The 26591-nt window shown below is 42.4% G+C and overlaps 1 protein-coding gene across 6 annotated transcripts in view; it reads left to right on the plus strand.

Annotated features, from left to right (window-relative positions):
• The window catches only part of ASPH (aspartate beta-hydroxylase), a 211767-nt gene that overhangs the window by 140258 nt on the left and 44918 nt on the right, over positions 1-26591 (plus strand). For all 6 annotated transcript variants that reach the window (XM_045789028.2, XM_087864867.1, XM_087864869.1 and 3 more), the window contains 5 exons: positions 3689-3775; positions 10455-10605; positions 13191-13327; positions 20264-20362; positions 22468-22557. In XM_045789028.2, coding sequence (XP_045644984.2) covers positions 3689-3775; positions 10455-10605; positions 13191-13327; positions 20264-20362; positions 22468-22557 — 564 coding nt within the window. The remainder of the gene's footprint in view (positions 1-3688; positions 3776-10454; positions 10606-13190; positions 13328-20263; positions 20363-22467; positions 22558-26591) is intronic.

Genomic DNA, 26591 nt, shown 5'->3' on the forward strand with positions numbered 1-26591 from the left:
GTGGTAAGCTAAAAACGGTTCCCTCCTACAAATAGCCATGTCCTAATCCCTGGAACCTGTAAGCATTACTCTATTTAGAGAAAGGGCCTTTGCAGATAGGATAAGTTACAGATCTTGAAACGGGATGATTATTCTGGGTTATCTAGTTGGGTCCTCAATGTAATCATGTGTTTCTTTATAAGAGAGAGGCAGAGGGAAATTGGAGACAAAATGGGAGAAGGCACACAGAGGGGAGAAGGCAATGTGACGACAGAAGTAGAGATTGGAGTGATGCGTCCACGGTCAAGAGATGCTGTCAGGAGGCAAGGAACAGACTCTCCCCTAGAGCCTCTGGAGGAAGCATGGCTCGGCTGGTGTCTTGATTTCAGCCCAGTGAAACTAATTTTGGACTTCTGTCCTCCGGAATAAATTTCTGTTGTTTGAGCATTCAAATTTCTGGTAATTTGTTACAGCAGCCATAGAAAACGAGTGCAGATTTTGGTGCTGGGCAGTGGGGTGCGACTATAGCCAATACTTAAAAATATGGAAATGGCTTTGGAATTGGGTAAGGAGGAGAGGCCGAAAATATTTCGAGATGCATGCAAACGAAAGCCTGGATTTGTCTTAAGCAGACTGTCGGTAGAAATGTGGGTGTGAAGCTGCCCCCGGAGAGGGCTCAGAAGAAGTGAGGAGCACCGTAGAGAAAGCTTTATTGATCATCTTCGTGAATATTCGTATCATTACAAGTAGAACATTGATCGGCACTTCTGGCAGGAGCCCAGAAGGGAATGAGGAGCGGGTCACTGTAACTGGAGGAAAGGCAGTCCTCATTACAGAGTGGCAGGAAACATAACGAATTGTATCTTACAGGCCCACACAAAGCACAATTTACAAGCAATGAACTTGGATGTTTAGCTGAGGAGATTTCCAAGCCATGTGTCGAGGATGTGGCCTGGTTTTCTTTTTTGCTGCTTCTAGTAAAATACGAGAGGAAAGTGATAATTCAGGAAGGAACTGTTAAAGAGAAAAAGGGCCAGAACACGATAATCTGGGGAGATTTCTTAGTCTCTCCAGATTGCAGAAGGTGCTACAATTAGGAAGTTCATTGTTAGGAAAGTGTACCCTGGAGAGAAGGCCAAAGGCGTGCCGGACATCCTTTTCCTGAAGAGAGTAGATGTATGACTCTTGGATTATCCAACCATCCAGCAGAAACCAGGGATAAAGATGGGATTATCCTTGAAGAGTCTGTGGAGGTGACTCTTGTCAAATGGTGTGAATCCCCGTGACAGACACAAGAGACCAGCAAGGCTTTTGAGAATATTATACCAGGAGAAGCACTGCCACCTGCAAGAGACACAGGACAGACTGAAAGAAAGCTGACAGACTCCTAAAATTCCACAGGCAGTAAACAGGCGGATAAAACGAATCACGCTTTCAATAGAGAGGAAAGATAACCTCAAGGGCAAAGCCTTGCACCCAGAGGCCAGAGCCAAGGACCTGGTGGCCAGAGCCAAGGACTCGGTAGCCAGAGCCAAGGACCCAGAGGCCAGAGCCCCAAGCCACAGACTTTGAAACCTAAGAATTCACCTGCCTGTGTTTTGAAATTGCTTGGAATCAGGATTCCCTTCTTTTTCTTCTAATAAGAAGAAAAAGGGCAGTTAGAAGGAAGTCACACAGAAAAGATATTTAACATTGAATTCTTCATCCCTTAAAAATGGGTGGGGGGAGGGATGAATAAATAAAAAACAGAGGATTTTTAGGGCAGTAAAACCAGTCTGTATGATGCTATAATGGTGGATGCAGTCAGTGTGTATTTGTCCAAACCCATAGACTATACAACAGCAAGAGTGAACGAGTCCTAGGGTAAACTATAGACTCCGGGTAATTTGCTGTGTCTGTAAATTTGTCAGCTGTAACAAACGCACCATGCGGTGCGGGATGGTAATCAGGAGGAGGTTGTGTGTGTCGGGGACATGGTGGGTAGATGAAAACTCTATACTTTCTCTCAAGTTTGCCATGAACCGAAAACTGCTTGCTCTTAAAAAATAAAATCTTTAAAGAAATTCATGTCGTGAGAGGACAATATATTTTAAATAGCAAAGCAGTCACTTCTGATAATAAATGTGATGTTGAGTATGTGTTCCTGGCTTGATTTATCTCTACAACCCAGTCCTCACTGTCTGCCTTAACCTGCCTGTCGATCAGGTCAAAGGGTCTCATGGGACGGGCCCCATTCTCTTGTGCTGCACGCACACTCCCCACACACCACATGCTCTGTGCGGTGTCTACTGGCACTTTCTCTGTGTTAACCAGATTTAACCGTACCAGCAGCCCTGAAAGGTAGTTAAGTACCCTCATCCCCATTTTACAGATCACGCACCCGAGGCACAGTCATCAGTAACTTGCCTTAAGTCATACGCTTTTCAGGTGGTGGAGACCAGCCTCTAACCAATCGGTCCAACCCCTCAGCACCACTTAACGGGCAAGTGAGAGGAAAAGAAAGCCTCCTTCTTCAATGATCTCTACCTAAAGAAATGATTTTAAGTAACTGTAATGGGGACGTTGCCTGACCTTTCACTGTGTAGTCACATCTTTCAGAAGTGGGTGTCGGTAACAGCCAGGTAGTCCTGTACGGTTTGCTTTGCAGAGCCCCACTGGTGAGGTCAACTTGGTCGCATGAAAACTCACTCAGTGAACGTCAAAACATAGAAACCACAGCGAGCTTCCATTTATATGAGGAATGAATGGATTTACCAATTTAGAGAGAGCTGAAGGGTCTGCGAAAGTCCATCTCAGAAAATCTGTCTCTGTCCCCTGGTTCCCAATATCCTTGACCTGCGACCATCCATTGGAAATCAGGAGACATTGTTTCACCCTTGGAATGGGCAGGGATGGAGTGTCATGGGGAGAGGGTTCCTCACCCCCTGCCAAGACCCTCACCAAGCTGACCTGTTCCACATCCTCTGTTTCTTTTCGTGGTGGTCAGGGACCTATCGGAGGTGCTTGGACTATCTTCTTCTAAGGGTCCATGTGAGCTTTAGCGGGGGTCACATGACAGAGTCAACCAGACCAGCCAAATCAGCGCTAGTGCTTAGTGGGTGACAGGTACCACGAGCCAGTGGCCTTGTGACTCCTGTGAGTTTATTCCCCACCCCAGCAGGTGCTTCAGACTTCTCACTGCAGACCCCCAAGACATTCCAGCTGCCAGCAGTATTTTTCCCCAACTTAAAAAACCTAAATATTTTCTTCAAGAATATAGTCGATAATATTGTAATAGTGTCATATGGTGACAGATGGTAGCTATGCTTGTGATGAGCATAGCATAATGGATAGACTTGTGTAATCACTGTTGCACATCTGAAACTAATGTAACATTGTGTGTCCACTGTACTTCAATGAAAAAGAAAATGAAAAAATAATGCATGTAGGAACTGTGCGTATAGAGCGAAAATGCAATTTCTTTAACCACGACATAAAGTACATCATTTGTCAGGTTACTGTTTTTTGAAAAAATAAAATATATTTATGTTCATTTTTATTTTATGTTTTCCAAACTTAATTTTTTAAAATTTTGGATAAAATTGTCTTCAGACTTAGAATGGAGTCCAGGAAATTTTGAAAACGTTACTTGGTGAATATTAAAAAACCATGTTGAATAACATTATGCCTCTGAACTTACTCCATTTATGTAACTGCCTCTTCCTAACAGGGAAAAATTGAGGAAGCATTGAGTGCATTCCAGGAACTAGTTCGCAAATACCCACAGAGTCCACGGGCGAGATACGGAAAGGCACAGGTATCCGAAAGCCCTCCTATGTAGAAAATGTTTTCGATGTCCTTGATTCTGTGTAATTGGATTTGTCACTGCCCACTATTTGCATTTCTCTTTGCCCTTCTAACTTATATACTGAATCAATTTCTCATGTGTGTGTGTAAACCTAAGTAAGAAATACGATTTAAAATAAGACAATTAACTATTGCTATTGAATGCTGGTAAACTTAGTATGTTTTCCTGCTCTCCCTCCATCTGTCTTCTCTCTGGGTTTGAAAAGAAAAGAAAGAACGCTTTTGTCCTTGATCGCCATCACTGTCATGCTCCATTCCGCCAAGTTTTCACTGTAGGCTCCTCTGAGCTGGACGAGCCTCAGTTTTGCAACTAGAGGCTGCAAGTACACTTAGGAGAGACTTGAAAATGTAAAGCGGAACTATATTACCAGCTACCTTCTCCCTATCTCCACTCCCTCATCTCCTTTCTTCCCTGACTTTCCCCATCTTCCAGCTCTTCATTTTGTGAAGCTTTTCCACATTCACCTGTGGTTGCATAAAGCCACCGTATACCACGTGGGTATTTTTTATCCTGAATTCCAGACTTCATAAATTCAATGTCTCCTTGACACGTCCACTTGAATGTCCAATAGGCATCACAAACTTTACAGGACGAAACCCTGGGAATATCATAATGAACCCTCTAGAGGTCTCTGTACTTGTGGATCTTATAGTCCAGTGGGAGGTATTTTAAAAGTTACTTTGTCAAAAATTACTTAGAGAAAGCCCACTATATGCCAGGCCCTGTTCTAGGCACTGTAGATGCAGTCATCAGCAAAACATAGTGATTGTAGTGACAAAGGCAGTGCATGGAACAAAACAAGGAAAATATATATGCTTGTTAGTGAGAAGTGCTAAGGAGAACCTAAAAAAAGCAGAATGTAGCCATAGGATGTGTGAGGGAGTTGATATGTCGGATGGGGTGTCAGGGAAAAGTCTACTGAGAAGGTGACATTTGAGCAAGGCCCTGAATAAATATATATAGAAATATGTAGTTAAGGATATTATAAAGTGTTAAACAGGTATATTAGATCATCTTATATAATATATTATCATAATGAAAAGAAGAGCATACCTATTAAGATTTTTCCGGCTGTGAGTGATGTGACTTGAGGGTGAAGGGCAGACAGCACTTTAGAAACATTGATCAGAAAAGGCCTCTCTGTTGAGATGATGAGTGGCTGAAATGTAACAAGGTAGCTGAAGGAGCTGGGCAGGCAGAGGGAACAGCGAGGGCAAAGGCCGTGATACTGGGAAGTCATGTTGGCGTAAGAAGCTCAAGGACAGAAGGGTGCGCTGAGGGAGGGTGAAGTGGGACAAGTGAGGCCAGGGCCTCACAGATGGTACTCTTCCTGCCCTGCGAAGCATTGGAGTGTTTATACATGGACTTAGCCGTCTTGTCTTTTCATAAAGATTGTTTCGGTTCCTGGGTGGGGAGTAGATTAAGGGGGCAACAGTAGAAGCGAGAAGCATAGGGGACTATTACAAGTATACTCGGGGCACTGGCATGGACTGTGGCCATGGCCATGGAGATGGGGAAATGGTGGGGAGGGCTTAATATTGGCTTAGGTGTAAGGGTCAGAGGAAGACAGGACTGGAGTCCTGGATTTGGGATTTGGCCAAATGCGGAGAGAGCGAGAGAGCTGGTTACTCACAGGGAAAACTGGTAGAGGAACAGGCTTCGGGAGGTGCGAAGTCAAGAATTTGCTTTTTGTCCTTTAAAGTTTGTGATGCCTATTGGACATTCAAGTGGACACGTCAAGGAGACATTGAATTTATGAAGTCTGGAATTCAGGATAAAAGCCAGGCCTGATACACAATGTGTCTGGCAGTGAAGCTCCCACAGCCTTGCTGGGTGTGATGAGATTCTCAGCCCTACTGGGGAACGATAGGTGCAGAGCTACAGAAATTTTCCAGACCAACCAGAACCTGACAACACCCCTTTGGAGGGGTCAGTGCGGTAACTCATATACGGCACTCACCAAGGACCTAACATATCTATGGATAAAACGAGCATATCTTGCTCTGAACTAAAGGTGGCAACCACTTGTAAGAAATTCTTCTGGGGCGCCTGGGTGGCACAGTGGTTGGGCGTCTGCCTTCGGCTCAGGGCGTGATCCCGGTGTTATGGGATCGAGCCCTACATCAGGCTCTTCTGCTGTGAGCCTGCTTCTTCCTCTCCCACTCCCCCTGCTTGTGTTCCCTCTCTCGCTGGCTGTCTCTATCTCTGTCGAATAAATGAAATCTTAAAAAAAAAAAAAAAATTCTTCTTACTCCCTATTAAACACTTACTAATTAAATTTTATTAATTAAATTTTAATAAATTAGGGTTGTGAAAAATTAACACAAATACATTCCTCCTATCCCTGATGCAGACCAGGGGTAGCAGACAGCAATTATATCATTTTTGTAAATGAATTTGGTCAGTAATCCTCCAAAATTGCTGAACTGTATTGCCCTTAAGCAAGAGAGAATGTGTTTGTTACCAAAAGATCGTGCCTGTTCAAATAAGTGATGAGCTTCCTTACTGGTATTGGCAGTCGTTTGATTAAGAAAACGTATTAACTAGAAAGAGTAAGGATTGATGCAAATGTTAATTTCATTATGGCAAAAATTCTTTGTGCTTTAGAATTTTTCTTCGTGTGTGATAGTAATTGTGGGTGCCAAAGTCCAAGTAAATGCGGTACTTTCACACATGGTGATTCCTGGATTTATATCCTTCTTTAACTGCAAGAATTTGAGAGATAAGCCTCAGGCAATACTTTTTTATCTCTGAACTATTATGCTACAAGGTGTTATTGATATTAATGTTAATGTGGCATAAAGCAAAATTTAAGCATGGTAAATTAAATTTTAATGGAATAATTTAAAAGAAATTTTAAATGCATAGAAGTTTTAAAAATCAGAGTTCAAAAGAAGATGGATTTTATAGGGAGGAAGAAATGATGACTTTTTCATCCTTTGTTTGCAAATTACACAATTACGTTGGAATATCCCAACAAATTTTTTTTTATAAGCATGGCAGCTTTTTTTTTTTTTTAAGATTTTATTTATTTATTTGACAGAGAGAGACAGCCAGCGAGAGAGGGAACACAAGCAGGGGGAGTGGGAGAGGGAGAAGCAGGCTCCCAGCGGAGGAGCCTGACGTGGGACTGATCCCAGAACGCTGGGATCACACCCTGAGCCGAAGGCAGACGCTTAACGACTGAGCCACCCAGGCGCCCCCCAACAAATTTTTTTTAAATTCCCCAACAAATTTGTAAAATACAGCAACATTAAGTTAAATATGAGCTACAGTTTCTGAAGCAGCACTGATACTGTCTGAGTCCTTGGATCACTGTGAAAATCAATTTTGACCAAGTTCCCTGAACATCAGATACAACATCTTAAATTATAAACTCAATTCACTTTATTATCTTACACAAACCATTAATGCCTCTGAGGCAGAAAATGACACATCTCCCAGGAAGTTTGGATGGTTGGTTCAAGTCAACAAAAGGCTTTGTGATGTTAACATCCTAGAACAAATGCTCAGTTTCTGACCCAATCATTTTATGTACAGATGCTAGACTGATAACAGTGAATCTGTGTGACTTTGATTTTCAAAGCCAAGTCTATTACTTTCATTCAAAAGAATTTAAGATGGAGATGTCATTTTAATACCGAGATTTTCCCAGTTCTGGAAGTTGTAAAATGTTTTTACTTCATTAAAATGAAGGAATTTGAGGTGGGTGGAGGGGAGGAAACAAGGTATATAAATTGTATCATCTTCCTCTCTTTTCAGATTGAGTTTAGTTTGATATTTATTCCAATTTCTGTAGAGAAGGATTACCTTGGTAGACATTTGTCCTTGCACTGACCTTGAAGAGACCCTCCAGATCCAGGATCTATTTGGTAGCTTGAAAAGGTTGAACTACATGGTCTTAAAAGGGCTCTCTCAGCCCCAGGACTCAGTCATTCTCAGAAGTCATCGATGAGTGATCATGTTTTAGGGAGTTAACTCACCATAGCCAAACTCACAAGAAACTGATGCCTAAACAGAAAAGCCAGCATATGAATACACTGAAGGCCATAGGGTAGGATGACCAGTCTGGGTCATTGACATTGGACTTTCTCTCTTGGCTGGTAAGTCTATAACGGAGACAGACCGTTTACAGATATGAACGGATAGCGGTATATTCTGAAGCTTTTTTTCTATCAAGCAAGGGTGAATTGCCCTTTTTTAATCTAGAGATTTTGCCCGATCACTTTTCCTTTCTCATAAGTCTGTCCACTTCTCTCTTTGACTACTGCTGCAGTCCTAGCCCTCATCGACTCTTGGGAAACTTACCTAATCAGTACACATAAGAAGTTATTTCTTTGACGTATTGTTTTCTGAAAAGCTCTCTGCAGATAGTATCAATTTGTGCTGATTCTTACTTGTTTTTGATTTGGGATCGGGGAGGAATGGCTCGTTTTCTTACCAGGTCCTCAGATTGTGGAGTTGTGCTTTACTTTGGTTCCTCGGGAAGCTATATATTGACTGCAGCACAGATTTTATTTCAAAAAGGTAAACATGTTAAGTAGGATATTCTGAGAAAAACATTTTATATGCAACTTGTAGCCTCCAACTGGTATCATTTTTCCTCAAGTGGTAATCTTCAAATTGTTGTTTACTAAATCAGATGAGATTTTGACTATAATTTTACACATTCCCCTCTTTCTCGCTCCAGTATTTCACTCCCCATTCCCAATCTCCAGTGCAGAATCTTGCTTATTTCACTAAGAAAATAAAAGTATCCAAAGAGAACTTCCACATGATCCCACTACAGCCCTCACAGCCTATTTCCACCTGCTCCCTATGCTCCGCCTTCCCGCCTGTCAGCATGGACGAACCGTTCTGGTCCCTTTCCCATCCTCTCCCACCTGCTGAAGGACAGCATGCTGATTTTTGTGTCTCGTTCTGTGTCATCACATTTTCCCTCTCTACTGACTCTTTTGCATCAGCTTAGAAGCATGCTGTAGTATTTCCCATTGTTAACAAAAACAAAAACAAAAACCTCTCCCTGGTCTCCACATTCCCCTCCACCCACTGGCCCATTTCTCTGCTTCCTGTTGAGGGTTGTCTGCACCCTTTCCTCCTGATTTCCTGCGATCCTGCTCCATTCTGTCTTGGGTCCCCAGTTGTCCCATAGAAATGCTCTTGCTGGGGCCATGAGAGGTGCCACATGCCCAAGCCAGCGTCATGACTAAAATGCCCAACCTGATGGCCCTTCTAACATGACTGATCACTCTCTCTTGATACATTTTGTCGCTTAATCTCCAGAGCACTTTTTTGTTGTTATTTTCTTCTTACCTTTCTTTCTCGGTTCTTTCTGCGGACCCTCCCCTGTCTTTCTGACTTCTTTCCTGAACCCCAGACACATACATATACCTTTCTATCCAGCCTCAACACTTGGGTACCTATTAGATGTTGGGTCTAATACGTCCAAAATGGAACTCCTGATTCTGAATGCCTGCAAACCAGTTGCTGCCCTGTCCGCACATTCTCAGGGGATGGCATTTCCATCTGGGAATCACTCAAGCCAAAACCCTTGAATTTATCCTTGACTTCTCTCCCTCCCTTTCTGTTGCATTCAGCCCACCTGCAAACCTGTTGACTCTGACCCTCAGAATGTATCTATAATCTGCCTACCTCGTGCCACCTCATTCCTACCACCATCGTCCAAACCATCCTCATCACTGGGTCTGCGTTCCCGGCAGAGCGTCCTAACTGGCCCCTGGGCTCCTCCACCACCCCTTCAATCTGTTCTCCATCCCACTACTGGTGTGATCCTTTCCACGGACATCAGAGTATGTCAAAAACCCCTGCTGTCTCTCCATGTCACATAGAGGTAGTCTAGTGGACTTGACAGTGGCTTACCACGTTCTTCATTACCTGACCACCACTCCTCCGCCAGTGCCCTCCCTGCCCCACCTCCTGTCCCAGCCTTTCCCCTCCCCCTCACTTCCCCACCCAGGGCCTCACTCTTGCTGTGTTCTCTGCCTTGGAATGTTCTTCCCCCAGAGAGCCTCATGCCTCACTCCCTCCCTTCTTTCAGGCCATCCCTGGCCATCCTGTCTAAACTAACTCTTCCCACAGCCCCACTGCCAGCACTCCTCAGCCTGCTTCGTTTTTTCTCCCCAGCACTTGTGGCCACGAGACACATAGTACTTTGATTTGTATATTGTCTTTCTCTTCACAGTGAAGCAGAATGAGAGAAGGGCTTTATCTGTTTTGTTTACTTTGCCTGCCACATGGCTCCTGGATGAAGTTGTTGAATGAATGAGTGAACATACAGACAAACTACTGAGAGAACAGGAAGTCCAGACTGCAGCCCTGTCTGTGTAATATGAATGTATAACATGATACAGATCTCCACCAGCCCAGCATAGATGCATTATTCTGGCTTTTATATTTTTTTCTCATCTGTAGCTTGGTAGCTAACTCATCTTCCTCTTATTGAGATAGCACATCGTGTTGCTTTTTAATCTCTTGATAAAGAGAAAATTTTAATCTGTCTCAAATTGCTTTTCACATGTGTCCAGAAATTAACTTTACATGCGTATTTTGGGTGATTACAAATATAGCATGTCCTGGGACATTTATCCATTGTGGGGACTTCCTCTAGTGTGAAGACGATCTGGCTGAGAAAAGAAGGAGCAACGAGGTGCTGCGTGGGGCCATCGAAACCTACCAGGAGGTGGCCAGCCTGCCCGATGTCCCCACGGACTTGTTGAAGCTGACCTTGAAGCGGCGTTCAGACAGACAGCAATTTCTGGGTAAGACAGACTAAGAGTTCGTTCAGCACCAAATACCGTGCTGTGTACTCTCAGATGAGCGTAGCTACCTAGGAGAGAACCTGAGTTTCATAACTAATTTTAGGTAATTTACCTGAATGGGTCCTAGACAGACATGGCGGTCCTAACCTTAATACTTAACAAAGATGCCGATGGTATGTTACCACCTTTTCCTCACTAACCACCCTCCCCCCCAATTTTAAAGCTGAGGCAGATGGGATGCTGGAAGCTTTTCTGTCTTAACTATAACAAATTGATTCGTGGAGGTTGGAATTATCAGAACAGTTTTTCTAAAAGATGGAATATTAGGAGTTCCAGGCACTAAAAATTTTGCCTATAAAGTTTGACTCTATACCAAGGAAAATGATAGGAAAAAAACTTACTAAAATCACTAAGTAGATTTGCCAGTGCTTTGAAAAGAGCGGCATAAAGCATCCTCTCTGACCCAGGTGCCTGTGCCAAAGGCAAGTAAGACTAGGCTTAACCTAACTTCATTATGACCAGGCTTCGGATTCTCTCCCAACTCACTTGTCGGAAAGCAGACGGAAGAATGTAGACCATGTGTAAGCACTCAGGTGGGCGCTAGTGGCTGGATACGTTACGTGAACAAGTTGTTGATGCCACTAGGAGAGGCTCGTACAAGAGATGCCGAAGGTCACCTGACCCTGTTACCACTTTCCCGAGGGATAGGATTAAGGGTAGTTATGTCACATTAGAAAATGACCAAAGTCTGATAGGAGCAGTACCCAAGGGATGATTAGAAACTAGAAGAAAGGGTCCATTTGACTTCTGTGCAAAAGGGCCAGTCGAGAAGAAGGAGAACATATAGCAGCCATACAGGACGGAAAAGGCAAGGCTGGCTCTCAACCGGGGCGCTCGCCTGGGGCACATGAGTATCACCGAGTTTTCCTCTTGCCTCAGGCTCCAGTATGGCTCCGTTAAGCACTGTTTACTTATTCTGTCCTCTGAATTTTTGATATTTTCTTCATTGTGGATTTTTTACAGTAATTTTGATTTTTAGGAAGAATGCATAAAAGTTTCGCACAGAGCTCTGGATGACTGCATTTTTGGCAGCCTCTTAAACTTTGCGTTGAGTCCCTCACTCCTGGCCCCGGGGGAAGGACCGCCTACAAATACATCTAACCCCCTTGGGCAACCGTCCTTCAATACTTGAATGTAGTCTTTTCCTCCAAATGAGAACGAGGCAAGTTCATGAAAGGGGGCTCTATGAGGAGGGGATTGTAGGGAGAAGGTTTTATTGAAGGTGACAAGGTGGCGAAGTTTACTCCCAGTCGGATAGGGTTGCGTGATGCAGAGTAACAGGTTCAGGGAGGGCAGCAGAAGGGATGTTCACCCGGGCCCTTGCAGTAGTTAACAGGGGAAGAGTAGGAGCAGAGGAAAAGTGTGCACCTAAGTTGGGCAAGTAGAGGGGAAGGGAACGTACAGAAAAGTAGAGTCGGATTTGTGAGTGGGGGAATGAATCACCGAGCAAACCAATCCAAGATCGGCTAGTAGTGGGGAGAAGGCCGTGGGATAAACTGGTGATGTTTTATGCCAGATAGTTGTGTCCGTTAGCAGGACACACAACTGTATTCGCTTATTGATCGTCCTATCATACTCTTGGCTAATACTTGGTTTGTGGGCAACAGAGCCCTTTACGGAACGAATTTTATCACCTATACTGGTCTTATTTTGTATGTTTTCCCACATTCAATTTATTTCCAGCTGTGGTGTGGAGGAATGATAGTTGGGCCCCAGAAATTTGAAATTTCCATCGCATAGCCTTAAAAATCTCCACAGCTGGGGTTTTCATGATTCCTGTTGTGCATAGCACCCTATCATCCACCAGAGGGTCCCCTAATACCAGATGATGTCTTCTTGCTCCACGACTAGGTCATTCATTACCTGGAGATGAGGACACTTAATTGGAAGCAGCGTGAGCAGTACACCCCAGTGCATTTTCAAGTCTCACACGGGGCGCTACACCCGAAATCTGTGAGACTTTTCATCTGTTCTCTGTTCATAATCTTGAAGTTAATTGTAATAAACCAAAGATAAACAAATTTTTTTCAAGGAATTGATAAAACTTTTTAAAGAGGGAATTTGACATAAGAAGATAAATGTTGGTGAACTCAGAAAATGATCTGGCTTTAAAATATTTACAATCAGGGGCGCCTGGATGGCTCAGTCGTTAAGCGTCTGCCTTCGGCTCAGGGCGTGATCCCGGGGTTCTGGGATCGAGCCCCGCATCAGGTTCCTCTGCTGTGAGCCTGCTTCTTCCTCTCCCACTCCCCCTGCTTGTGTTCCCTCTCTCGCTGGCTGTCTCTCTCTGTCTGTCAAATAAATAAATAAAATCTTAAAAAAATAATAATAAGATAAAAATAAAATAAAATGTTTATAATCAGTATTATATTCAGAATTTACTTATAGGAGTTATTGGTGATCGTCGCAGCGGCTTTGGGCTCTATCGGATAGTCTCTCGTGCTTTGTAGACTCTGTACAAAGATGTACATGACCTGTTTTTATTTCTGTTGAGTTGTTGTTGTTTTCTCTTCCCACCAACTCAGGTCACATGAGAGGCTCCCTGATGACCCTACAGAAATTAGTTCAACTGTTTCCTGATGATACGTCTTTAAAGAACGACCTTGGAGTGGGGTACCTCTTGATAGGAGATAATAACAATGCTCAGAAGGTCTATGAAGAGGTAAGCAGTCTCCTATTGACCACATCCTTGTTTTGAGTGTGAACTTTTAACGTCACCGGTAAATTGTATTTATTACACCCAATCTCTCTCTTTCTTTACTTTAAATTAAGGAGAAAGTAAATATTCATAGAGTTGACATTTTCTAAATTTTGTCTTCATCTCTTGTTTTGCCTTAATCAGAAAATTTTAAATTTTAGTTAACACTTGGTACATGAAAACCTTCACCCTATTATTGGTAGGTTTTTTTTAAATGAATTTTGAAGATTTTATTTTTATTTATTTTAGAGAGAGAGCTCCTGTAGGCACAGGTGCATGTGCAGGGAGGGGCAGGGGGGAGGAGAAGGACAAGGAGACTCCCTGCTAAGTGCAGAGCCCCATGTGGGGCTCGATCTCAGAACCCTGAGATTATGACCTGAGCCGAAATCAAGAGTCCATGCTTAACTGACTGAGCCACCCAGGCGCCGCTATAACTGTGATAGTTTTAAAACTTCATATTTATTGGTTTATAAACACCTTTTCTAAGAGTGTTTCATGATAGGAAGTAGAACTCAGTTTTTCCATAAATGTAAAACACACAACCTTGTCCTTTTTTTCACCGAAAGTCTGTTCTAGAGAGACTATGGAACAGGAGGCTTTCAAGCACGTGGAGTAGATTACCCCCCTCTTGGAGGGCAGTAACTCTTTGATCCTCCAGCAGGGATGCCTTTGAAAGGATTTCTACCTTATAATGGTTATTTTAATAGATACCCTCCAAGTCGCAAGTAACTATAAATCTCGGAAACTGTGTCTCCTTCCAGTAATGAGGAAATTCATTTGGAATAGAATAAACAGGATACCCAATGAACTTCGAACCTGGAGAAAGTTAATGCCTCCATAAAAGAAAGGTGAACACGTTTACCTGTTACTCTCTAATGTAGGTGTCTTGGTCAGTGGTTTTCAAGCTGCTGTATTTCACATCAACGCGCTACTGCTCTGCGATAGCCAATATGATTCCTTCTGGTTTAAAAACGCTGTCAAGTGCAGTGAATTCATACTCCGTCTGGGGACTGCGGCCACTCGCAGAGGGGTGCTTTCTCCCTTCTGTCGTCGTGGAGGCTTAATTGAAGATCATCAGATTTCAGAACAATTTTCTCTTCATCCTTGTTGTAATTTGTGTATTTTCTGAGGGGATAGAAATAAGACTTCTGCTTTTTGTAGCATGTCTGACATCTACATAAAGCAGATTGATCCTGTAGTGTTGAAAATGTGTGCCGTTCCCGAAAGTACCTGTTCCAGGTCATAAAAGAAGTCCAGGTGGGGTGATGTGGTTGCTAATGGCCAAAACCTAGCACTTAGTGCCCTGTCTTGCAAAGCTGGTTTAAGGGAAATACCATGTATCTCACGATTCCGGATCACATGAATGTAAGAATTGGCCAACTGTATCAGATATACCTGTTATTCTGCCACTTTCAGAAGCCTCAAAGATGAAATTGTAGCCTTCCCTCCCTCTCTCCTCTTTTCCTTCCTTCCCTCCCTCCCTCCAAAACACGTCATCGAGTGTTAACTGGATGACAAGCCCATTTGAGGTTAGGGCAGGCTCTGAAAGCATACTGTGTTCTCCCACCCACTATGGATTTGTCCTTCCTCAACTTCTCAGAATGTTCCTTGAATATATTCATTGTATTTACCTGGTAATAGATCTCAGATATGTGAAACATTTTAATTCATCTTGAAAAATAAAATTTATCTTCCGTTGCTTATATATTTGAAATCATAATCTCATCTGAATAAGCATAACACGATGCAGAAAATCTAAAATAGGGCCAGATTATACAATCGAGTGGGTTTCTTTTTAAAGAAGCTTTAATTGAAAATACGTGTGGGGTTTGCCTTTTATTCCCGCCTCCCATTTCTAAGTTAATAAGCTGTATCTAAGGCATTCTTTGTCCTTAACTGAAGTTTATCCTGATATGTTTATGTCTTAAAGATCATTTTCAGAAAACAATCGATACTGTAATTTTATACTTTTCTTCATGTTGATTTTTATTTTTGATAATTTATAAAAATAATTGGGGGCCCCTGGGGCGCTCAGTTGGTTAAGCATCTGACTCTTGATTTCAGCTCAGGTCCTGTGGTTGAGCCCCAGGTCAGGCTTCTCACTCAGTGGGGAGTCTGCTGGAGATTCTCTCTCTCCTTCTCCCTCTGCCCCTCCCCAGGCTCGCTCACTCTCTCTCGCTCTCTCTCTAAAATAAATAAATCTTCTTTATATATATATATTAAATAAATAAATAAAAATAAATAAATATTTATATATAAATAATATATATATAAAAAAATAAGTAAGTAAGTAAATAAATAAAATCATTGTTGGTTCCTTCCCGGGTTTTTTGTCTGTCTGTTTGTTTTGCTGCTCTAAGTTCCAACAAGACTGCTTTACGATGGTTTGAGGCAGATTGCTGACAACTATAGTTTTGGAGGTGCTCCTGCTGCCCCCCTTTGCATTAGCAGTAGGACAAGTGACCCAAGCCACCCATGGTCTAGAGTCAGGCATATTCCTGATTTTTCCCTGCACTCACTCCTCACATGTATCCGTTCACTTAGTCCACACGTGTTTACTGAAACGCACACACACTAGCTTGGGAAATGGTAGTTAAGGAAGTGAACATAGGCTGCGCCCTCATGGAGTTTCAGCCTGATACCACATCACAAATTTCTGTTAATTTTCCCTTCTGAATATCTTTCAAATCCTCTCCCTTTTAACCCAGCACTCACCATCTCTTGCCTAAACTAGGGTAGATTTATCCTGTGCAGGCTTGCTGTCCTCCAGCCTTCATCAACATAAAACACAAGTCTGACCGCCCCACACTCGGCTTCGACTCCGCACTGGCTCCCCCAGCCGCAGCAGTGAGCGGTCTTCAAACATGTTCGGCTGGGTACGCTTCCAGTAACACATGCTCCAGCAAACACCTGTGATATGTATGGGAAGTATTTATACATTATGTTTGTGTAATGATACAGGGTGTGCATTATATAATAATGTGTGCTGTACATTATCAAATATACATGCCCCCAAGTAAGTTTTAAGATGAAGTGTTTTAAATACTTTAAAATTTCATTTAATGCCAAAAACATACCTAGCCACTAAAAAATATATGTTTTACTTAATCGATTGAAACTTTTTTTAACTCTTTTCTAACTACAAAATTTAAGAGAAGTTTAATGCAGATAATAAGGAAAACAGAGATTAGCACAAAAGGCAGAAATCGTTTGCAGCCTCATTCTCACATACAGACTAAATATATATGTATATATATATGTATACCACATAACATGTGGTATGTGTCCTTCTAGTCTCTTCCATACACAGAACATACATTTGTCTTTTTCATTTAAATTGGTATATGTTAATCATATCATCACAAGAATTTTTATAACTGAATAAAAATTCTTCAAATAAAAATTATTCTAGAATGTAATTTTTAGCAGCTGCCAAGCATTGTATCTCAGGGATGTATCAGCATTATAAATAGACCACTACTGTTGGATAGGTTATTTCTAATTATTTTGTTGTAATAAACAATGCTGTGGTGAACATATTTATACACATATCTTTATATATTTGTTTAATTGAAGTATAGTCGACACACAATGTTACATGGGTTTCACATGTACAACACAGTGATTCAGCAACTTGGTACAGTATGCTGTGCTCCCCGCGAGTGTAGCTACCGTCTGTCACCATACAACACGATTACAGTACGACTGACTATATTCCCCATGCTGTGCCTGTCATCCTGGTGACTTGCTCATTCCATAGTGGGAGCCTTACCTCCCCCTCGCCTTTGCCCGTTTTGCCCACCCCCACAGCCCCGTTCCCTGTGGCAACCACTAGTCTGTTCTGTGTGTTGATGGGTCTGTGTCTGCTTTTTTTGTTTGTTTTGTTTTTCAGATTCAACATTAAGTGAAATGGTATTTGTCTTTGACTAACATCACTTAGCATAATACCGTCTAGGGCCAACCCTGTTGTCACAAAGGACAAGATCTTATTCTTTCTGAGTCTTTTTTTATGGCCGAGTAGTGTTCCATGGTGTGTATACACCACATCTTCTTTATGCGTTCCTCTATCAGTGGCCGCTTGGGCTGCTTCCAGAGTTTGGCTGTTAATAAGGCTACAATAAACATAGGGGGACGTATATCTTTTTGAATTCGTGTTTTTATTTTGGGGGGGTTACATACCCAGTAGTACCTAGTAGTGAACTTACTGGGTCATGTAGTCAAAAAAATGGATGTTTTGATAATATTTATATACAGTCTTATTTGAGATGATATGATTTTTGGTTTTTTTGCTGGTGCTGTGTCATGCAGAGGGTTTGTCCTGCAAGCAGAAATGTCAGCTCTACAGTTTTTTGTCATTGTCTCTGCTGTGTGTATGTAAAGAGAGAGAGACCAAATCTACATAATATTAATAATCTCAATTTGATTTTCTTAGAAATGTTATAAAGCCACTTGTCATGTCAGGAGGCTTTGTTGATTACCACTAGATAATACGAGCCACACACATGCATTGTGCATCTATGTGTAAACTGGGATAAGCGCAGGACCTTTTGTGATTTGCCTCCTGCCCCCTTTTTCCGGTCTCACTCCCTTTTGCTGTTCCTGGTCCATTATTCTTTTTTTACGCACTTTCTCCTGTGCCTTGAATGCCTCCTCCTCCCCCACGGCTCCCCCATCTTCCCTTTGCCTGGTGAACTCCTATTTCTCCCTAAACTCCTTTCAGACCTCGCTTTCCCTCACCAACCCTAGCGTGAGCTAGGTGCTCTCCTCTTTACCCCCTGCATGCCTTGTGCCTATGCCCATGGCTACGCTTGCCATGTTGTATGACCACTGTCTGTTTGTGACTCTGTCTTCCTCCCCTGACTGAGACCTCCCTTGAGAAAAGAGTGTGTCTCTCGTTTATGTTTGTACATCCAGACCCTAGAAGAGCTCTGTGTATTCTGAAATAGCTGGCAAGTGAATACGGTTGTTAATGACTTGAGAGGATGATTGTCCTCTGGTAGTGGCAGTCGTCGCAATAGTCCCCTCATAGTTACACTGACAGAAACATGATTGGCCTCAATTCAGTTCCATTCCAGAAGTACTGATTGTGCTCTTGCTTAGCATTGAGCTCAGTAACAGGTGCTTGGAAGGTGAAGAAGAAACAGAGTCTACGCTTTCAGAAATCTGGTTAGGAGGAAAGCCCAGCATGCACTCATCCATTCAGTTACTGTAGCTTTCTCGATGACCTGCCATGTGCTGGGCACCGTTCTAAGCACTGGGGGGATCGGCAGTGAGCGCAACAGACAAAATCCCTGCACAGCTTGCATGTTAGTGGGAAAAATAAAAGGATCATAAGTCAAATGGTGATGAGCGCTCTGAAGAAAAGGAAGAAGTCAAAAGAGTCACTCGTGCAGAGGGGGTTGGTTCTGTTTTATATGGATGGTTGGGGGTTGGCTTCACCAAGATGGTGGCCTCTGAGCAAAGACTTTGCGAAGGTGAAGGAGTGAGCCATTTGGATGTCTGAGAGGAGTGTTTGGGTCAAAAGAGTACTACACATGCAGAGGTCCTGAGGCAGGGGTGCCTTTGTCTTGCTGTGCAGCAGCGAGGAGTCCCAGGTGCCCCAGGGTGGCTGGTGGGAGGGGCTTAGGAGAGGAGGCCAGAGAGGTAGAGAGGCCCAGCTCAAAGGAGGCCCAGAAGACTGTCCTAGAACTTGGGCTTTTACTCGATTGAAATGGAACCCATTTGGGTTCTGAACAGAGGGGGGATGAGGTCTGACAGAGGATTTAATGAGCTCATTCAGGGTCCGCTGTGGAGAAGGGGCCACAGGAGAGCAGGACTGGGGGTGCAGAAGGCCCGCAGTTAGGAGGCTTTTGTGAGAACGTAGGGGAGAGGGAAGCAGATGGGAACCAGGGTGGCAGTGGTGAAGGAAGTGGCAGGGCATGGTCCTGAGTATATTTGGAAGGTGACGTCGACTGCATTTGTGAATGCAGGAGGTGCAGGACCGCATACCAGCCGAAAAATTCTAAAATATCAGCAGTGTGCACTGTGGACTCTTCAAGGGGCGGGGGTCCCCTCTCCCGAACACTTGGTCCTGTGTGAGGAGCCCCTGGTGGCTGCGGCCCCGTTTCCCACTCAGGCTGAAGGATGAAGAGAAGCCACAGGATATTCAGGCTACTCTTCTTTTATCTTTGCTCACCTCAGACCTTCTTCATCTTTCACTCTCGCTCCTTGCGTTAACTTGTCTGGGCAGCTTCACAAGTTGAATGTTGTTTTGATTTCTCACTGCTAATGTTTAATTTAAAGGCATTCTGCATAATTTATCTTTAATCATAAGAAATGCATGTGATAATAAACAGTGATTTGACTTATATGAAATATTCACTTGGGTTTTATCACTGAATATGGGATTTGCTCATCACTTTATCCTCGGTCCTTAAAATGGTCTGGGCATTCAAGAAATTACTGTTAAATGAACGGATTGTCATATATTACAAATGCAAGTCTAAATTTGCTCTTATTTAAGGCAATGTGTGAAGCGTGCATGTAAAGAAATATATGATAACCATTCAGAGTCGACTTGACATACGGTGAATTTAAAGCCGATTTTTTTCCCTGATCACTAACAAAATGTTGAGGTCATATCAGTTGAGAGATACTCTGCTGATTCGCATTGTTCATCGGTACTTTCATGGTCATTGCCTTTTTGTTCATTTCTTCATTCTCGAAAAACTGATGTATAGATGTGCAAGCATTTAGTTGACGAGAAATGGGGGCGTTTAAACCTAATATTGCAATGAAACAAAACACAAGTGTTTTCAGCTGTGACATCATAATCCAGCAAAGCTAATTAAAATTTGTTTTGACAGCCATTTGTAGAATTTGTCATCAGTTACAATAGTCTTCTGTTTCCTTTGAGTTTAGGTTCTGAATGTGACACCGAACGACGGCTTTGCTAAAGTGCATTATGGCTTTATCCTGAAGGCACAGAACAAAATCGCTGAGAGCATTCCCTATTTAAAGGTAACTCTCCCTGCGCTTCCTCCTCTTTCATCTTCTGATTCCTTTGAGTCATTTGGACTCCCTTGATTATGCATTGTCGATTGATTGGCATGTGCTGCTGAGTCTTTTCATCTTCAAAATGTACACCCTCTGACCACGACATTCACAGGCAGTGACTGAGCGTGTTGGATGTAGAAATGCCAGCCGGGTGAGCAGAGATTACTTGGAGAAGACGTTCTGAAGAAATTGCTAAAACTGTAGCTACTCGTTTTTATTTAAATGGGAAGGGTAGACCAAAATTACTAATATAATATTTCAAAATATAGGAATACATCAAATGTTCCGTTTGCAGTGTGATGATACATTCAGTCTAGTTTGAACAGAACTCGTGACAACCTACGTTAAGTATGGTAACAAGTGTTGCCTGAATAGGTCAAACCCTAGAAAATGTGATAGCTCAAAATACTCAGATTAAAATATGCTGTCTTTTTTATCTTGTGTATCTGGTTGAATCCTTGCAAATGCACCAGAATCACACTCGGTCTAGCTAAGGGCTACTCAACAGAACTTTCTGTCCCAGTGGGAATGTCCTTTATTTGGGTGCCCCAGTATGGTAGCCACTGGCCACACGTGGCTGTTGGGCACCTGAAATATGGCCAATATGATTGAGGAACTGAATTTCTAGCTTTCATTTTAATTCATTTTAATCTAAATAGTGACGTGTACCTAGCAGCTACCGTGTTAGACAGGTGATGATGGAATACGTGTGAACTTTTTTTTTTTTAAATAGCAGTGTACATCACACTTTCATGATCTCTTTCTTTCACGTGACTTCAATCAGAGATCTCAAATAGCAACGCACTGATTGCAAATAGCTTGGGTAGTTTATTTGGCCAGCACAGTTCTATTAAAAACAATTTTAATTGCTTTCTTTAGTTAAGAATCTGAGCATTTTACATAATCATGCAAATTTCTGATGTCTCTTGAAAGATCACATCCAGCCCACGTCCCAGCACAGGAGCTGAGCAGTGTTGTCCCATTGAGGTGGCCTGCGCCCCCCAGTCTGTCTTGGCTGTCACCGGGCATCTCTAAACCTTTACGTTCCCTGCCACGACCGTCTGGGCATGTGGGTCTCTCTGATTGAAAGTGTTCCCCTTACATTTCCTTTGACATAATAAGGGACTAATAGTGCTCTCCCTGCTTCAGAGATGGGGAAACAGAGACTGGGGTCTGTGAGTTAACCTGTCAGTCAAGAGCTCCGATCACAGCTCTCCTCTCCTGACTGATGCTACTCCTGTTCCTTGCTGCTACTTTGCCACATTATGCAAATAAAATGTCTCCCCAGTGAAGATAATGGGTTTCTGGTGAAGAGACCTGAAAATGCAGATTTTTAGAAAGACTTTCTTGACATTAAATATTTTTTTTACCTTTGTTCTTCTGTTGCTTTTCTGAATTCATTCTCTTGCTTTAATATTTTTTCTCCCACTCTCTTTTTTGTTGTTGTTGTTTATATACATATCAATTCAGTCTTTCTGTGGGAGTTGGGGTAGAAATCAGCTAAATGTTTTAGCATAGGATTTGTTTAATAACAGCTACATTTTCGAAGAGTCCGCCTGGCTTTAATCCTGTCATAGGTTTTGTAAAAGATTTCATTAAAAGATGAAGACGCCTTTGTTTCAAGTAGAAAGAAGTATTATTTTCAGTTGGGTCTCTATCACTTCAAACATTTTAGGAGCAACTAATAAACGTTTTGGTTCAGGAATAAAAAGCCTCCAGATGACATATGGTCAGATTTGGAGAACAAAATAAATGGGATAGATACCCAGTCAAGAAATTCTTTGGGATATTGAAATATGATTGGCTCCACAGAGATGATGCACAGACTGATTTTCTGAGCTATTACATTGGTAATTAATGATAAATGTTTTATTAAATTTAGCTTTATCACCTCTTTTTTGCATTTGTATTCTAAATGTTGACCAGCAACCTAATTGCCAGACTTTAATATTGAGGTGAATTTTCCTGGTCCTTAGATTTTTGTATGGTATATAAAGATGAAGTAAATCAATGAATTAAACCTAGTATTTAATTTTTTTCATTAAATACGAACACTGTCCTTTTTCCAGGAAGGAATAGAATCTGGGGATCCTGGCACTGATGATGGGAGGTTCTACTTCCACCTGGGGGATGCCATGCAGCGGGTTGGGAACAAAGAGGTAATGAACTTGTGAATTTTTTGTTCTCTTAACAGAGGGTAGAGTTGGGGGTGGCGGGGGGAGGCGGGTAACTCTAGGAGACATTTATGCTTGAAAAAATATTTTGAGCAAAACTTTGAAGGTGGTGATTGAAACCGTTTAGCTATTTAAACTTTTTTTCAAACAGCCCAGCAACTCCTACAAGCCTAGAAAGAATTTTTGGGATTTTTGACCTTTACAGTTTCTTTCAAGAAACTAGCTGAGTAATCCTAAGAGCAGCCTCTCGATTAGTAGGTGTATGTGTTTGTGTGTGAGTGTGTGACACGTGTGGGTCTGGGTGCATAAAGAGATAAACATTGCCCTGAAAAAATATTTTTATAATTATGAAATGAAGTTGCTTAAATATTTTAAAAATCTTTTAACGGTATGCCTTGATTTGTTTTTATTTTATTTTTGGAATTTAAAAAGTAGTTATTTTTTTTTAATTAATGATTTTTTTATTTATTTATTTATTTTTATTAATAATGATTTTTTATTATATTATGTTAGTCACCATACAGTACATCCCCGGTTTCCGATGTAAAGCTCGATGATTCATTAGTTGCGTATAACACCCAGTGCACCATGCAATACGTGCCCTCCTTACTACCCATCACCGGTCTATCCCATTCCCCCACCCCCCTCCCCTCTGAGGCCCTCAGTTTATTTCTCAGAGTCCATAGTCTCTCATGTTTCATTCCCCCTTCTGATTACCCCCGCTTTCTTTATCCCTTTCTTCCCCTACCGATCTTCCTAGTTCTTATGTTCCATAGATGAGAGAGATCATATGATAGTTGTCTTTCCCTGCTTGACTTATTTCACTTAGCATTATCTCCTCCAGTGCTGTCCATGTTGCAGCAAATGTTGAGAATTCGTTCTTTCTGATAGCTGAGTAATATTCCATTGTATATATGGACCACAACTTCTTAATCCAGTCATCTGTTGAAGGGCATTTCGGCTCCTTCCACGATTTAGCTATTGTGGACAATGCTGCTATGAACATTGGGGTGCATATGGCCCTTCTCTTCACTACGTCTGTATCTTTGGGGTAAACACCCAGTAGTGCAATGGCTGGATCATAGGGTAGCTCAATTTTTAACTTTTTAAGGGACCTCCACACTGTTTTCCAGAGTGGCTGTACCAACTTGCATTCCCACCAACAATGTAGGAGGGATCCCCTTTCTCCACATCCTCTCCAACAATTGTTGTCTCTTGCCTTGTCTATTTTTGCCATTCTAACTGGCGTAAGGTGGTATCTCAGTGTGGTTTTGATTTGAATAAAAAGTAGTTATTTTCAGAATGAAGTCTTTATTCAGCTGAGTCCTAAGCACACACTGAACCCAATGGTTAATTATGTAAATTACCTTCTGGTATTTAATACCAAGTTTCAGATGAATACCTGTAGCTCTAGTAAGAACAGGTGCTGACACGGAAAATATAGTAGTTCAAACAAGTTACATGTTTTCTTTGTGATTATTGCTTTGTTTTTCTGAGTACCATGTCAGCTTCTTTAAATATAACATTAGATTATTATTAATCATGACGTCATGTACCGAAGGTCCCAAACTGTCACGATCACCATGATTTACAGGATAGTAGGAGGAAGTGGGGAAGTGGGGAAGTGGGGAAGCCCACTTTTTCTCTTACATCATCACAGGGCTTTAGGCTGGGCTCTACTTACAGACCTGGATAAAGGAGTGAAGTGAGACACTGAATCTTTGTAACCACTGCCTTCCAGATATGTTGTAAAGTGCAATCAACTTACAGGGTAAAAATAAAAGGTAACATAGCTTCAGGATTCTAAAATTAATAAGAATATGGAACCATCTGGACAAGTGAGGGTTCGTAAGAGCAGGGCGTTTGTGATGGGGTAATTGCCAGCTAGACACAGGAACCAATTTGGGGTAAGAGAGATTTGGATGATGGACACTGTTTTCTTTACACATTTCTGTGCATCTGTCCCTTTCCCCTCTAACCTGTCAGTCAGTCAGCTGGAATAAAAGGACGCGGTAGAAGTGAAGAAGGGAAAATAACTTGCTGATTGGTTCTCATTTTTGTGTTCCTTCATTGTTTTAGGTATAAATGCCTGGTACCTCCTTTGAGTGAGAAGGATAAGAAAGATTTTGCTGTGGAATCTCACACTGCATTAAGTGTTCATGTCTGATTGCTATAAATGTAATCGTCACTAATTAATTTATCTTTGAACATCTTAGGGTCCCGGGCAAAGACAGATAAAAGGAGGCTGTGATTTATTCTCACATCTTAGATGAAAACAGCCCTGACTTAAGGGCCAAGAATCCACTACTAAACGTGTATCAGGGGCTTGGGATTTGAACCTAGGGATCTGTTCTATCAGCTTAATTTATCATTAATAGGCAAAGGACATCACAGTTCTTGAATTTTAAAAATTCACAAGGATTCGTCCTAACAGGAGAACAAAAGTAAGCTTACAGGAGCCCCACGTCAGGATATTCTCAATCTCGGGTATGGAGTCTGTGAACTGACTGTCACGCTCTGACTGCAAACCGGGAAGCAACCATCCTTCGTGTTCCGATGCGTGGGGCTCTGCTCAGCCACCAAACGAGAAGCAAACCCATCTCCTCTGTGCGGCAGGGGCTGACAATGAAATGGTTTTTGCAGAAGGGTTTCCTAATGGGTTGGTTTCAAATGGCAGGAAGAGGGCGGGAGACATACCATGATGGGCTTGCAGCGGTTTAGCTGCGGCTGCTCCTGGGATTTCTAGAACTTGCAAACCCACAGCTCGTCTCCTCCTCCAAGTCCAGATTCCCGTGTCTGCAGCTCCTGGGATTTCTAGAACTTGCAAACCCACAGCTCGTCTCCTCCTCCAAGTCCAGATTCCCGTGTCTGCGGCCTGCTTAGTGTCCCCACACGAGAGGACAGCTCACTCGTCTTCCCCTAAACCACTGTTCTTCCTGGGTTCTGTCTCTCGTTTGATGATAATGCCATCTTTTCTCCAGTGAGGTCAGGGCCAGTTTTGGGGAAGTCGGCTTCCTCAGCCTCTGGCTCCCATCACCTTCCCGCCTGCGCGCTCAGTGCTGCCATTTGTCACCCTCCACCCTCAGGGATGGCTGGACGAACCTGGCTATTGTTTCTTGCTTCAGTCTTACTTTCTTCCAGGCCATTGTGTATTCAAAAACCCTACAGTGCAAGATACTCATAAAGTCGTATGCCCAAGGGATGGCATTCACAGTCCTCCACAGTCCAGCGGCCGCTAGCCGTTGTCACCACAAGTGTGTCTCCCGTGCCCCACCATGCCCTGTACTCCAGGCGGGACAGGCTCCAGCTGGGGCCACACCTGCCCCACAGGGCCTGGGCTTTTCTGAGTGGGGATCGTTCTTTGGACATATTGCTCCTATGTAGTGAATGTGTGTGTGTGTGTGTGTGTGTGTGTGTGTGTGTGTGTGTGTGTGTGTGCAAACCATACCTGGCAGTAATTTGAACCATAGAAGACGTTGATATAAAACACATGTAAGAAGGGATCCCCAGGTGATCTTTCTGTTTATTTCATATCCTTGATTAGAGGTCTAAAAGGGAAATAGTAAAGAGAGAATTTTCAGAGGATTCTAACTTGATCATTGATGTTCTAGCAATTTCTATTGTAAGAAAGCAATCTGACTGAATTTGTTTAGTCCTCTATATAATCGAAGATAGTTTCTTAAAATTCCTATATATCGTTGTCATGTTTTGTTTCTTTAAAGGTTAAATAGCAGGGGGCTACAAAATGAAGGGTTCAGTAGGACTGACTTTGAGTGTGAGAAAAGACCTTGTAGATAGTTTAAAGACACCACTGTAAGCCAAGTGACTTGCCCAGGCATCCAGCATGGTTGACTATTAGGTCCAGGACTACATTTTGACTTCTAACTCCTGAACTAGAACTAAGAGCTTTACTGGTTTGGTTTTCTTATGATATTTTTTCCCCTCACTTCTGGCATGTACCTGTCCATAAAATGAACTGCTGTGAACTCAAAAATAGGTGTTTCAAAAAATCACCTGCA

Source organism: Ursus americanus, chromosome 9 (genome assembly GCF_024610735.1).
Source record: "Ursus americanus isolate L20-20 chromosome 9, mUrsAme1.1.p, whole genome shotgun sequence".
Classification (NCBI taxonomy): domain Eukaryota; kingdom Metazoa; phylum Chordata; class Mammalia; order Carnivora; family Ursidae; genus Ursus; species Ursus americanus.